The sequence below is a fragment of the Colobus angolensis genome, unplaced genomic scaffold, assembly GCF_000951035.1.
Source record: "Colobus angolensis palliatus isolate OR3802 unplaced genomic scaffold, Cang.pa_1.0 Scaffold427, whole genome shotgun sequence".
NCBI lineage: Eukaryota > Metazoa > Chordata > Mammalia > Primates > Cercopithecidae > Colobus > Colobus angolensis.
This window is the reverse complement of record NW_012117677.1, coordinates 700,368-712,888: the sequence shown is the minus strand read 5'-3', so window position 1 is coordinate 712,888 and position 12,521 is coordinate 700,368. Positions and strand designations below refer to the sequence as shown.

General features: G+C 45.8%; 1 protein-coding gene across 1 annotated transcript in view; it reads right to left on the bottom strand.

Moving 5' to 3' along the window:
• The window catches only part of CDHR3 (cadherin-related family member 3), a 72,568-nt gene that overhangs the window by 15,203 nt on the left and 44,844 nt on the right, over nucleotides 1-12,521 (bottom strand). The window contains 4 exon segments of the mRNA XM_011956863.1: nucleotides 511-733; nucleotides 2,734-2,836; nucleotides 3,550-3,652; nucleotides 5,757-5,928. Of these exon segments, the coding sequence (XP_011812253.1) occupies nucleotides 511-733; nucleotides 2,734-2,836; nucleotides 3,550-3,652; nucleotides 5,757-5,928 (601 nt within the window).

Genomic DNA, 12,521 nt, shown 5'->3' with positions numbered 1-12,521 from the left:
GCTACTCGGGAGGCTGAGGCAGGAGAATGGCCTAAACCCGGGAGGCGGAGCTTGCAGTGAGCTGAGATCCGGCCACTGCACTCCAGCCTGGGCCATAGAGTGAGACTCTGTCTCAAAATAAATAAATAAATAAATTTAAAAATAAAAATACAAAAATTATCCAGGCACAGTGCTGCACACTTGTAATCCCAGCTACTTGGGAGGCTGAGGCATGAGAATCGCTTAAACCCAGGAGGTGGAAGTTGCAGTGAGCCAAGGTTACACCACTGTACTCTATCCTGGGCTACAAAGCGAGACCCTGTCTCAAACAAGAGAAAAAAAGAAAAGAAAAAGAAAAAAAGAAATATGTGGATCTTTATTTTTCAGGGCACCTTTATTTGTTTCTCACCACATCCGCAGGATGTGCCCCTGGGAAGTTTCCTCATCACCACATCAACACTCTGCGGGTGCCAGAGAGACCCTGAGTCAACAAGTTGGGTTACCGGGACTACAGCAAGCAGCCCCACTCACAGTTACAGAGCTTGTGTCCTTGTTGCTGGTGGCCTGGATTCTGAGACTATAGATAGGGGTTGTTTCGTAGTCCACTTTAGTTACCAGCTGGAGTTCTCCCATCTTGGGATTAATCCAAAATACGTTCGGGTACTGGAGGCTGGCCCCTCTGGTGGAGATTGAATATGCGAGGCTGCGCTGGGGGAGGTCTTTATCAGTGGCTTGCACCCGTCCCACTCAGGTTCTGGTTGGAGGAATAAAGTACCTGCAATAAGTCCTGCTTTTAAGGGGTAGGGAAGGATGATTCAGGAACCGATGTCCTCACTGCCATGGGAAGAAGGACTTCTGGAGGTCTACCTGCTGTCCAAACTCTGTTTTATAGCTTCAATTCTACTAAATTGAAATAATGCTTACCAATACCCGCTAGGTAACTGGCCCTATGATCCAAGCAGTCCTGTGAGCTGTAATAGACAATTTATGCCTCTCTGTGTGTGTGTGTGTGTGTGTGTGTGTGTGTGTGTGTGTACGTGCTCGCGCATGCGCGTGAGACAGAGTCTCACTCCGTCACCCAGGCTGGAGTACAGGGTACAATCTCGGCTTGCTGGAACCTCCATTTCCCAGGTTCAAGCAATTCTCCTGCCTCAGCCTTGCACCACCACACCCAACTAATTTTTGTATTTTTAGCAGAGACGGGGTTTCACCATGTGTACGTGCTCGCGCATGCGCGTGAGACAGAGTCTCACTCTGTCACCCAGGCTGGAGTACAGGGTACAATCTCGGCTTGCTGGAACCTCCATTTCCCAGGTTCAAGCAATTCTCCTGCCTCAGCCTCCCAAGTAGCTGGGATTACAGATGCCCACGACCACACTCGGCTAATCTTTTTGTATTTTTAGTAGAGATGGAGTTTCACCATGTCGGCCAGGCTAGTTTCGAACTCCTGACCTCAAGTGATCCACCCGGCTTGGCCTCCCAAAGTGCCAGGATTACACGTGTGCGCTACCGCGCCCAGCAATTTATGCCTTTATATAGACTCCAGGAACACCAATCATTTTGCTATCAGAAACAATAGTACAAAGAACATACATCCTCATATATACATATCTTTGCAGCAGTGTTGTCTAAAAGTCCCATGTTTTTCAATTTTCTATAATGAGCATGAATTACTCTTATAAAAACAAACAATTGTTAAAGAATTTAGCAATTGATGATTACAGATTATAGATTTTTAAGTCCTCTTCCATTTTGCAATTTTTACAAATACTGTTGGTGGAGCTGCTAGCATTCTGGCTTGCTTGTTTTATAGGAGTTCCTTCTCATAAATTACACTCCTCAAGGGCAGAAACCTTCTCTTGTTCAATTCTGTATCCCAGCACTAAGTGTGTGACCCAAAGTAGGTGATCAAAAAGAACTGCAGTAAGATCTGTGAATTCCCAGAAAGCCTATTCCTTTCGAATTTGTTATTCAGTGGATAAGATATAAGAAATTAAAAGCGTTTTCTTTGGACCTTCATTTTGCCTTTTGCTTGAAAACTTAATGTCAGGAAATGGAGAATGGATCATTTTAGAGGGAGTGTTTTGGTTTTGGTTTGATTTGTTGTTGTTGTTTTTAATACGGAAAAAGGATCCATGATCTAAAGATGCAAGGCTGTGAGGAGTCTATCACACAGCATTTATAGTATTACCTTCAAACTCAGAGAGCGAGAGAGAGGCAGAAAGTGAAGCTGGAAGTGGGAAGTGAGTCTTTTCCTTAATGGGGGAAGAGCCTGCTAAAAGCAGGGTGTTGTAAAGGGCAGAAAAATAGGCCTTTGGGGAATCCTAGTAGGGGAGAGAGAAAATGCCTTTATTTTGTTTGTAAATGAAGGAAATATAGAAATGGGAAAACTTTTCTGTTTTTAAATTTTAATTCTCCGAGTGAGCAGGATAAAACTCACAGTGGAGACCAAGAGAAAACTTAAGCTAGGAAAAGGGAGGATGAGCGGAATCAGGCAAATAGACAAGGAAGCAATCAGAGGCTTCCGAGAAATGCAGTTTAATCAACAGCTTTCAAAAGTCCAAGTTTCACCTGAAGGGCTCCTCAGCAACAAGGAAAATTTAAAAGAAATAAGAGGTGCCCTAAATCCTAATCAGCTGTGAATCACTGTGCACAACAGCATGCGAGGCCTCCAGAAGGGAGTTTTCCACTCCGCAGAACACACATTTGGATGGAGTCCATTGAGAGCCCTCTGGTCTGTGTCTTGTCTGTTACTTACCCGGCCTTCTTTCTGACACATCAAATACGTAGGATGGCCTATCAAAAATGAGAGGAAACTCATTTTCTGGGCTTGTTAGGATATAAATGTAGATGTTATCTAAAAATGGAAATAGAAACACATTCAATCACAAATCCATACTCATCCATTTGTTTATTCAACGTCTTTAAAGAATCTCCTGTGTACAGGCTTTGCGCATAGGAGATACCAGGTGACTAAGACATGGGAGCTCCTGCCTTTTAGATGCTGAGGGTGGTCACCCTTTGATAAGCACATGAGCACACAGAGCACTGCAGAACCCAGAGGAGGAACAGCTTCCAGGAGAAAGAACAAGCTGAGCGTTATAAGGACAGAATTAGACAAACAGGGCAGGGACGATATTGGGGGGTGTTGCAGGCGTATGCAAAAATGCCAAGGTATAAAACCACATAATTCACTCTGGAAAACTTCAAGCTGTTTGCCTAGTTGGAAAAAAATGGGGGCTTGGAAGCAAATGACAGGAGGTGAAGCCGGAGAATTAAGCAGCAACCAAATGATGAAAATTCTTGTATGCCAAGCCAAAGAGTTGGAACTTGAACTTGACAGCTACAGGAGATGCTCGAAGCCTTTAACCAAGGAAGTCATATGATGGCATTTGCATTTCCCTTCAAAGACTCTTACATGTTGCAATTCAGCTGAGAAAGAGGGGGTCCCTGCATGAGGGCAGTACTAGTGAGATGGGGGACCTAGCACAATACGGAGTATTGCCCAGCAGAGTTTAGTCACTGATACTCAAGAAAGACACTCCTGAAATAAAACAAAATGATACTTGCTTTTATAGTAAGGGGGGGCCACATCATGCACCTGGATTATCACCATATATTTATTGCCAGCTGCTAGGTTACTTGAATTTTCATAGTCTAGATCACCAATCAGCTAGACTAAAACAGAGATAGTAGATTATACAGATTAAACAATCCTATTTATTAGGCTGTGAGAGATATTTTCATATACTGCTAGTGGATATATAAATTGGCAAAACGCTTTTGGAACACACTTTGCCCATAAAAATGAGGAGCTTTAAAAAGTTATGACCATACCTTTGCTCACTGCTAGTGAACCTAATGGAAATGATTTACCAGGAGAGAGAATCTATGTACAAAGATGTTCATTAAGCACTATTGCTCAGGATCACAACTTCAGATTGGTTGAAGAAAAGCACAAAACTGAATCTTATATGCAGGGTTATTTCATTAGAGTAGTCCCCCCTTATTATCTGTGGTTTTGCTTTTGACAGTTTCAGTTACTTGCAGTCAACCACAGTCTGAAATAGTGAGTACAGCACTATAAAGATATTTTGAGAGACAAACCACATTCACATAACTGGTTTTCTTTATTCTTTTTTTAGAGATAGGGGTCCCCTTTGTTGCCCAGGCTGGCGTGCCATGGCTATTCACAGGTGTAATCATAGTCACCGTAGCCTCAAACTCGTGGCCTCAAGTGATCCTCCCATCTCAGCCTCCTAAGTAGTTGGCACTATGGGTGTGCACCACCATGCCCAGTGTCACATAACTTTTGTTATAGTATTTTGGCATAATTTTTCTATTTTATTATTATTATTGTCAATACTTACTATACCTAATTTATAAATTAAACTTACCATAGGTATCTATGTATAGAAGGAAAAAACATAACTTATTTAGGGTCTGGTACTATCTGTGGTTTCGAGCATTCACTAGGGGTCTTGGAACATATCCCTGGTGGATAAGGGGGCACTACTGTATTTAAAATTCATATGCAGGCTGGGCACAGTAGCTCATGCCTATAATCCTAGCACTTGGGGAGGCCAAGGTGGGAGGATTGCCTGAGACCAGGAGTTTGAGACCAGCCTGGGCAACATAGCAAGACTCCATCTCTAGAAAAACCTAAAAAATAAGCCAGGCATGGTGGCACACTCCTGTAGTCCCAGCTGCTAGGGAGGCTGAAACGTGAGGATCACTTGAGCCTAGGATTTCAAGAGTTTGAGGCTGTGGTGAGCTATGATTGCACCACTGCACTCCAGCCTGTGTGACAGAGTGAGACACGGTCTCTTAAAAATAAATAAATAAAAATTTAAAATACCTATGCATATATGTATAAAATAGACATAAAATATATCTATAGAAAAGAGACAAGAAGGACATGTACCAAACTATTAACACTGGTTATCAGTGAATGGTGATGCTTTTCTGTGCTTTCTATATTTTCTACAATGAACATATATTAATTTCCCAAACAGAAAAAAATAGAAATTATTTTTAAGATGGCACTATGAATAAAGTGGGTGAGATGGTCTTGGGGATTGAAGAAGGGTTTGGGATGGGAGGTGGAGAAGAAAGCTGGGTGAGGGGAAGGGTAGTGGGTTGCTGGCTTCCCTCCCTGAGGCTGCTGCTTTCCCAGCTCTTTCATTTTTCTCTTCTCCTTCCCCACCACCTTCCAGCAGGAACTCTGTAAGGAAAGGTCTAACTCCGCTCATTGGGACCCACTTTTCATGTCCATCCTTCTTCCAATGCAGCTTTTGTCCCTTGGAGTTGCCAGGGAGGGGGCTCCCTACACATCCTCACTGTCTCACTCTCCTCTGGTCTCCAGTGGTCCCACGGTGTGGAATTTATCCAGACACACTCAAGGTCCTGGCCCTGCTTTCTATCACGTCACACCTCTATGGGCCGGGAATGAGCACTCAAATAAACAAAAGTGCCTGAGCACAGAGGGCACTGATGTGTCTGTGAAGGCATGCTAAGCAGGCACACAAACTGCATGCTATGCAAGAAAGAATCCAGTCCTTAGCAGCCCAGGCACAACTATGTGTAACAAACGATTCCTGGAACCGGGGTAAAATAAAGAGTGATTGGGGAACACAGACTCACTATTAAGCCTGTCATTTACGGTCGCTCTGAGAGGGGGTTACCTTGGAAATTTCTCTCTATGGGGCAGCAAAAGCACGATGCATGTTGGACCAATTCCCGATGCCCTTTTAATGATGCAATGACCATTAACTGACCACAATTTTCCCAGAGCCAGCTGGATCCTGTAAAAATCTGCCACCGCTCCCCACTCCAGATGGCATGGTGAAGTTGAATCTGTTGTTTGGTGCCTCACTGTCATCATCAAAGCAGAACTTGTTCAGGTCAAGAAGCAACGTCCCCTTGGCTGTTCTTTCCGGCACCATAATGCTGGTGAAAAGACACAATCCAGTATTTCCCCCAACAAATGGTAATCGACTGTTCCTTCTCACATGGGTCCTGGGCTAGACACCTCTACTTTAACTGCAATTCAAAGTGAGTCCATGGTCATTGCAGTCACCTCCTAACTGGTCTCCCTGATTCTGCCCTTGCTATCTTTGGGCTATTTTAAACACAGTGGCCAGAGGGATCCTGTTAACATGTTGTGAGATCATGTCACTCCTCTGCTCCTAAGTCCCAAATGGCTCCTCATTTCACTCAAAGTCCCACTTTTGATCTGCAGGATGCTTCATGACGTGCCTGCCTTTTCCTCTCTGAACTCGTCTCCCACTAGCTCCTCTCCTTGTTCACTCTCCTCCTGCCACTCTGGCCTTCTGGTTCTCCCTGAACTCTTCATGAGGCTCTGGCCTCAGCATCACTGCACTAGCTGTGGAATCCTCTCCCCCCAAATACCCACGTGACTCACACTTTCGCTTTCTTTCATCTATCTAATCAAATGTCACCTTATCAGTGAGGCTACCCGATCTAGAATGGCAATATTCCCTGCCCTGTACTTCCTCTCCTATTCCCCTCTTTATTTTTAATTCCCAGCACCCATCATTATCTGATGCACCATATAGTTCTCTTGTTTATTCTGTTTATTGTCTATTTCCCTCCTAGAAAGTAAACTCTATGAGGGCAAGGATCTTTGCTCGTTTCTTGGCACACTCAATAAATATTTGTTGAATGAATGAACAATAGACTTATAAGACTAGCACAGTCGTGAAGAAGAATAGAAGAGAAATACAAATTTTACCTCCTGCCTGAAGGAGTTTCTAATTGGGCTAGGGAGAATCCCTGTACCCCTCCCATGCTTTGAAGATTGAGAATTCCTTGACTTGTGTTCTAGTGGCTTCAGTGGCCTAGAAGGGCCTCCTAACACCTTTATATTATTCATCCAAAAGATGTTGATTAATGGTCAAATTTGGGGGTCTCAATCTCAGTAGACTCCAGGGTTTAGGCAAATAACACAAATGAATAAAGCTACCCCCAACTCAGAGCCTTCCAATCAAGCCCAGCTTGCTGTAGGAGGCTTTGAGGGAGACCAATGAACACCCTGAGGCTTCAAATCATTGAGGGGCTTTCTCATGTCTCCAGGTTTCAGTTCCTCCATCTATAAAATGGACATAAATGATATCAATTAGTTTTTACTACATAACACACCATCCCCAAACTGAGTGAATTAAAACAACAAGCATTTATGATTTCTCACAGTACTATAGGTTTTCTCACAGTCCTTTTGGTTTAAGTTTGGCTTAGCTGGTCTCTGTGGTCACTGACAGCTTGGCTGGGGCTGGATGGTCTAGGATGGCCTCACTCACATGCCCAGTGGTGGGAAGGTGCTTGGTTTCTGCTTCTTGTTGTTCCCATCTTCTAGGAAGCTAGTCTAGGCTCATTGCATGGAGGTCTCTGGGTTCCAAAAGTAACAAGAGAGGGCAAGTCCCAATGCACATGCATTTTTCAAGCCTCTGTTGTGCCATGTTTGTTAATGCTCCAGTGGTCAAAGCAATTCACATGGTCAAGTTCAGATTCAAGGAGACCCATCTCTTGCTGGAACAGCAAAACCACATTGCAAAGGAGCATGCATGCAGAGCAAGCAGGGAGGAATTTGTGGCTTTTCTTATTTGTTTTGGCTATCTATCTTAATCATATTTTGCCTTGGTAGAATTTCTTACAAAAATATATCGTGGCTGTCGTGAGAATGTGCCTGGAAGACCTTCAACCACGAGAGCATAACTGACCATCGGCCTCAGCTGCTGGGCTCTGAATCCAGCACTGTGTTTGTGGTGAGGCCACGTACCAACAACTGGTCATGGCAAAGATACTAAGGCTCATTCCTGTCCTGTGTCAGCTGACACTGACTCCAGGACCCCCAATGCCCTAGCTGAACACTCCTTAGACTGCATGGCAGCCTAGAATATGTCCAACTACCTTTTCTCCCTCTTTCCTTTACTCAGATCAGCCTTGCATCATGATCTGATGACTTGCCCAGCCTTGTCCATCTCTCTCCCCATTTTCTGCCACAGGCATCTCCCCTAATAATAGCCTTGCACATTTAACCCCATCTTAGCATCTGGTTCTTGGAGCATACACTTCTCTCGGCAACCAAACTCTGCTCCCTTCTTTGTTCTACATCCTCTTTTCATGGCAGATAAAATCGGCTCTGGGCTCAGTGCATACAGAGCAAAGTCTGACAGCAAGAATGGTCATGGGCCACTGAGGATAACAGGTTTGCTTGCTGGAGCAAAAACAGGTGTAATGGAGTCTCCATGATGCCTCATTGGCAAAGATTACCTCTGTATTTCAACAGGATTGGAGTCTGAGCATTCCTGCCTTGATTGCACAATGTCATGGTTTCATTCATAGGGACTTAGAATAGACACTACTTATTAAACACCAACTGCATGCTGTATCATACCGAGCACTTTAAAAACACTATCTCTAATTTCCTCATCTCGGAGAGGTTTGTATTCTTGTCGCCACTGCACGGGGGAAGAAAGAGTGGTTCCGAGCATTTTCAAGGCCTGTCCAGGAAACTGGATGTATACAGACGCGATCCTCTGCAGTGTTAGAGTCACTGTAAACTTTAATTTCCATCGATAAGTATCCAGGCTCACAGATGGTTTGGGGATCTAAGCCTTGATTTCAACTCTGCAGAAGCCAGGAGATTGCGTCATTTAAAGAATCCAAGGTTCTGAAGCCAGACATTTCAGGCACTCCAACAGAGGCCTCTTCACTTGGCCCCCCAGAACTGCTTGGCTTGTTCTCCCATTCGTCCCTGACAGTTGAGTTTTTTCCCCTAAACGCCTAACTTGGAAAGCCACTCCCCTCATTCAGCAATCCCTGCCTCAAAAGCGGACTACCCTCGCTCCCAGCCATCAGACCATGTTTCTCTCCCCATGCAAAGGCGACTGTGTCATTCTGAATCAGCCAAACTGCTCCTCCTCTTGCTCACAAACAGCTTGTGAAGCGCTTTCAGTGAAGCGCCTGACAATTTACAATCAGAGCGGGGGTTGTCACGGTGCCTCGAAAACCTCCCTGGGCCCTGGGCTCATTCATTATCAGCCTGGGAAAGCCGTAGGGGCCACGGTGCGAAGGGCTGGGAGCCTGCAGGGGCCCTCGCGGGCAGCAGGGGGCGCCCACCTCCTCCAGGCCGCCCTCCTCCCAGCGGGAGCACAGCACGCCGCCTCCAGCAGCCGCGCTGACCCCACCGGCTCTGCCACTTGCTCTCAAGAACTCCATAGCAGAGACCGCGCCCACAGCCTCTGAGGAAGAAACAAACATTCAAGAGCGAGTGTCAGAGACTGTGGCAGAACCACTGCCATTGTCACTTTGTTGTTTTGACCTGCTTGTGTGCTTGGCTTTGACATAGTCCGACTGGAGAAGGTATAAGGCTGGGAGGGTGGCGGGTGCTGCAGTTCAGGGCTTCTCAGCCCTCTCCGCACCCACCCTTACGCAGCCTTGGGACGCGGGGCTGGGCTTTAGGCTGAAGACCTCCACCACTGGAACTGCAGAGGAGGCATCCCTTTTGTTGCCCTTCCTCACATCTTGGCGTTCATAAGGTGGCTGAGAGGTCCTCCCGCTAGAAGAGCCCAGAGAAGGGACTTGAGCCTTGGTTAGATTATCTTCAGTAATAAATGCAGTTAGTCCAGTTACGGATTTCGCTTCGGCCTTCAGGGCTAATCTGGAGGGAAGATTATCAAGAGCAGGACTCTGTTTGGGCTTGCCTGGACAGTCTAGGGTATTCAAATTGCAGTTTCACCAGCTAATATGGAACACAGTCTGCAAACTATCCTCCCATACCCCAGGGGAATCTGGACTGCAGGAAGCCAAGTATACAATTAACAGATATGCACTGAAGAGAGAAAATGGACAAGGAAGGTTTGAGACAGCACAGCCCTCTCCAGACATTTTCACTTCTTAACCTTCACCCCCTACCTCTTAGGGCAGAGGAACAAGGAAGAGCAGGAGGACAGAAGAGGGCAGGAGCTTCCCAGGATGTACTGGAACCACCCAAGAGTGCTAGCACAGATTTAAAATGTCAAATAAAGTGTAAGTGTGATGCTGCAAATTGTCTCTACTCCATCCCCAGGGCCCAGACGTCTCTCAATTTATGCATGTAAAGGTGTGGAAGTCACAATCCTAACTACCCATGCAACTATACCCACCCATCTAATGGACTTGTAGGGCTTAGGTTGGGATAGGAACCTACTACGTGCTCAAGATTGTGACTGACATTATTGGGGTGTCAGCAAGAAGCAGCTGGTGAATTAAGATCATTCTAGGAGGCGTCAGTAAAGGGACTGTGAAGAAGGTGCTCACAGAGTATATGGAAATCTCATGGGACAGTGCAATATCTCAGGGCTCATGAGAGTGAAGCACCCTTACCACCTCTAGGCCCAGGGGAGCCAGTGGAGGAAGCAGGTCCTGCCACCAGGGACAGAGAGCTGCCTATGGGAATGGAGATATTCAGGCAGGGGAGGGATGTACCCAGCTCACAAGGAGGAAGACTGACCCTCCTCTCTCTCTCCTTCCAGGACTCCCCATTGGCCAACCAGACGCTGAAAGGCAAGGGAGCGGTTGGTACCTGATATGGTTTGGCTGTGTCCCCACCCAGATCTCATCTTGAATTCCCACATGTTGTGAGAGGCACCCAGTGGGAGGAAATTGAATCATGGGGGCAAGTCTCTCCTGTGGTGTTCTTGTGATAGTGAATAAGTCTCACGAGATCTGATGGCTTTATAACGGGGAGTTTCCTTGCACAAGCTCTCTCTTTGCCTGCTGCCATCCGTGTAAGAAGACTTGCTCCTCCGTGCCTTCTGCCATGATTGTGAGGCTTCCCCAGCCACGTGGAACTGTAAGTCCATTAAACCTCTTGTGTAAATTACCCAGTCTCATGTATGTCTTTATCAGCAGTATGAAAATGGACTAATCCAGTGAATTGGTACCAAAAGAGTAGGGTACTGCTGTAGATACCTGAAAATCTGGAAGCAATTTTGGAACTGGGTAACATGCAGGGGTTGGAACAGTTTGGAGGGCTCAAAAGAAGATGGGAAAATATGGAAAAGTTTGGAACTCCCTTAACACTTGTTGAATGACTTTGACTAAAATGCTGATAATGATATAGACAATTAAATCCAGGCTGAGGTGGTCTCAGATGGAGATGAGGAACTTGTTGAGAACCAGAGCAAAGGTAACTCTTGTTATGTTTTAGCAAAGAGACTGGTGGCATTTTGCCCTTGCCCTAAAGACTTGTAGAACTTTGAACTTTAGAGAAATGATTTAGGGTATCTGGTAGAAGAAATTTTTAAGCAGCAAAGCATTCAAGATGTGACTTGGGTACTGTTAAAGGCATTCAGTTTTATGAGGGAAGCAGAGCTTAAAAGTTTGGAAATTTTGTAGCCTGACAATGTGATAGAAAGGAAAATCCTATTTTCTGAGGAGAAATTCAAGACAGCTGCAGAAATTTACATAAGTAACAAGGAGCTGAATGTTAATCACCAAGACAATGGGGAAAATGTCTCCAGGGCCTGTCAGAGATCTCTGTGGGAGCCACTCCCATCACAGGCCCAGAGGTTTAGGAAGAAGAAATGGTTTCATGGGCCAGGCCCAGTGTCCCTCTGTTGTGTGCAGCCTAGGGACTTGGTACCCTGCATCCCAGCTGCTCTAGCTATGACTAAAAGGCGCCAAGGTACAGCTTGGGCTATTGCTTCAGAGGGTGGAAGCCCCAAGCCTTGCCAACTTTCATGTGGTGTTGAGCCTGTGGGTACACAGAAGAATTGAGGTTTGGGAACCTCCATTTAGATTTCAGAGGATGTATGGAAATGCCTGGATGCCGAGGCAGAAGTTTGTTGCAGGGGCAGCCCCTCATGGAGAACCTCTGCTAGGGCAGTGCAGAAGGGAAATGTGGGGTTGCAGTTCCCACACAAAGTCCCTAGTAGGGCACTGCCTAGTGGAGCTCTGAGAAGAGGGCCACTGTCCTCCAGACCCCAGAATGGTAAATCCACTGACAGCTTGTACCGTGTACCTGGAAAAGCCACAGACATTCAGTGCCAGCCCGTGAAAGCATCCGAGTTGGAAGTTGTACCCTGCAAAGCCACAGGAATGGAGCTGCCCAAGATCATGGGAACCCACCTCTTGCATAAGTGTGACCTGGATGTGAGACATAGAGTCAAAGGAGATGATTGTGGAGCTTTAAGACTTGACTACCCCGCTGGAGTTCAGACTTGCATGGGACCTGTAGCCCCTTCATTTTGGCCAATTTCTCCCATTTGGAATAGCTGTACCAATGCCTATACCCCCATTGTATCTAGGAAGTAACTAACTTGCTTTTGATTTTACAGGTTCATAGGCAGAAGGGACTTGCCTTGTCTCAGATGAGACTTTGGTCTGTGGACTTTTGAGTTAATGCTGAAATGAGTTAGGACTTTGGGTGACTGTTGGGAAGGCATGATTGGTTTTGGAATGTGAGAACATGAGATTTGCAAAGGGCTGGGGCAGGATGATATGGTTTGGCTGTGTCTCCACCAAAGGCTCATCTTGAA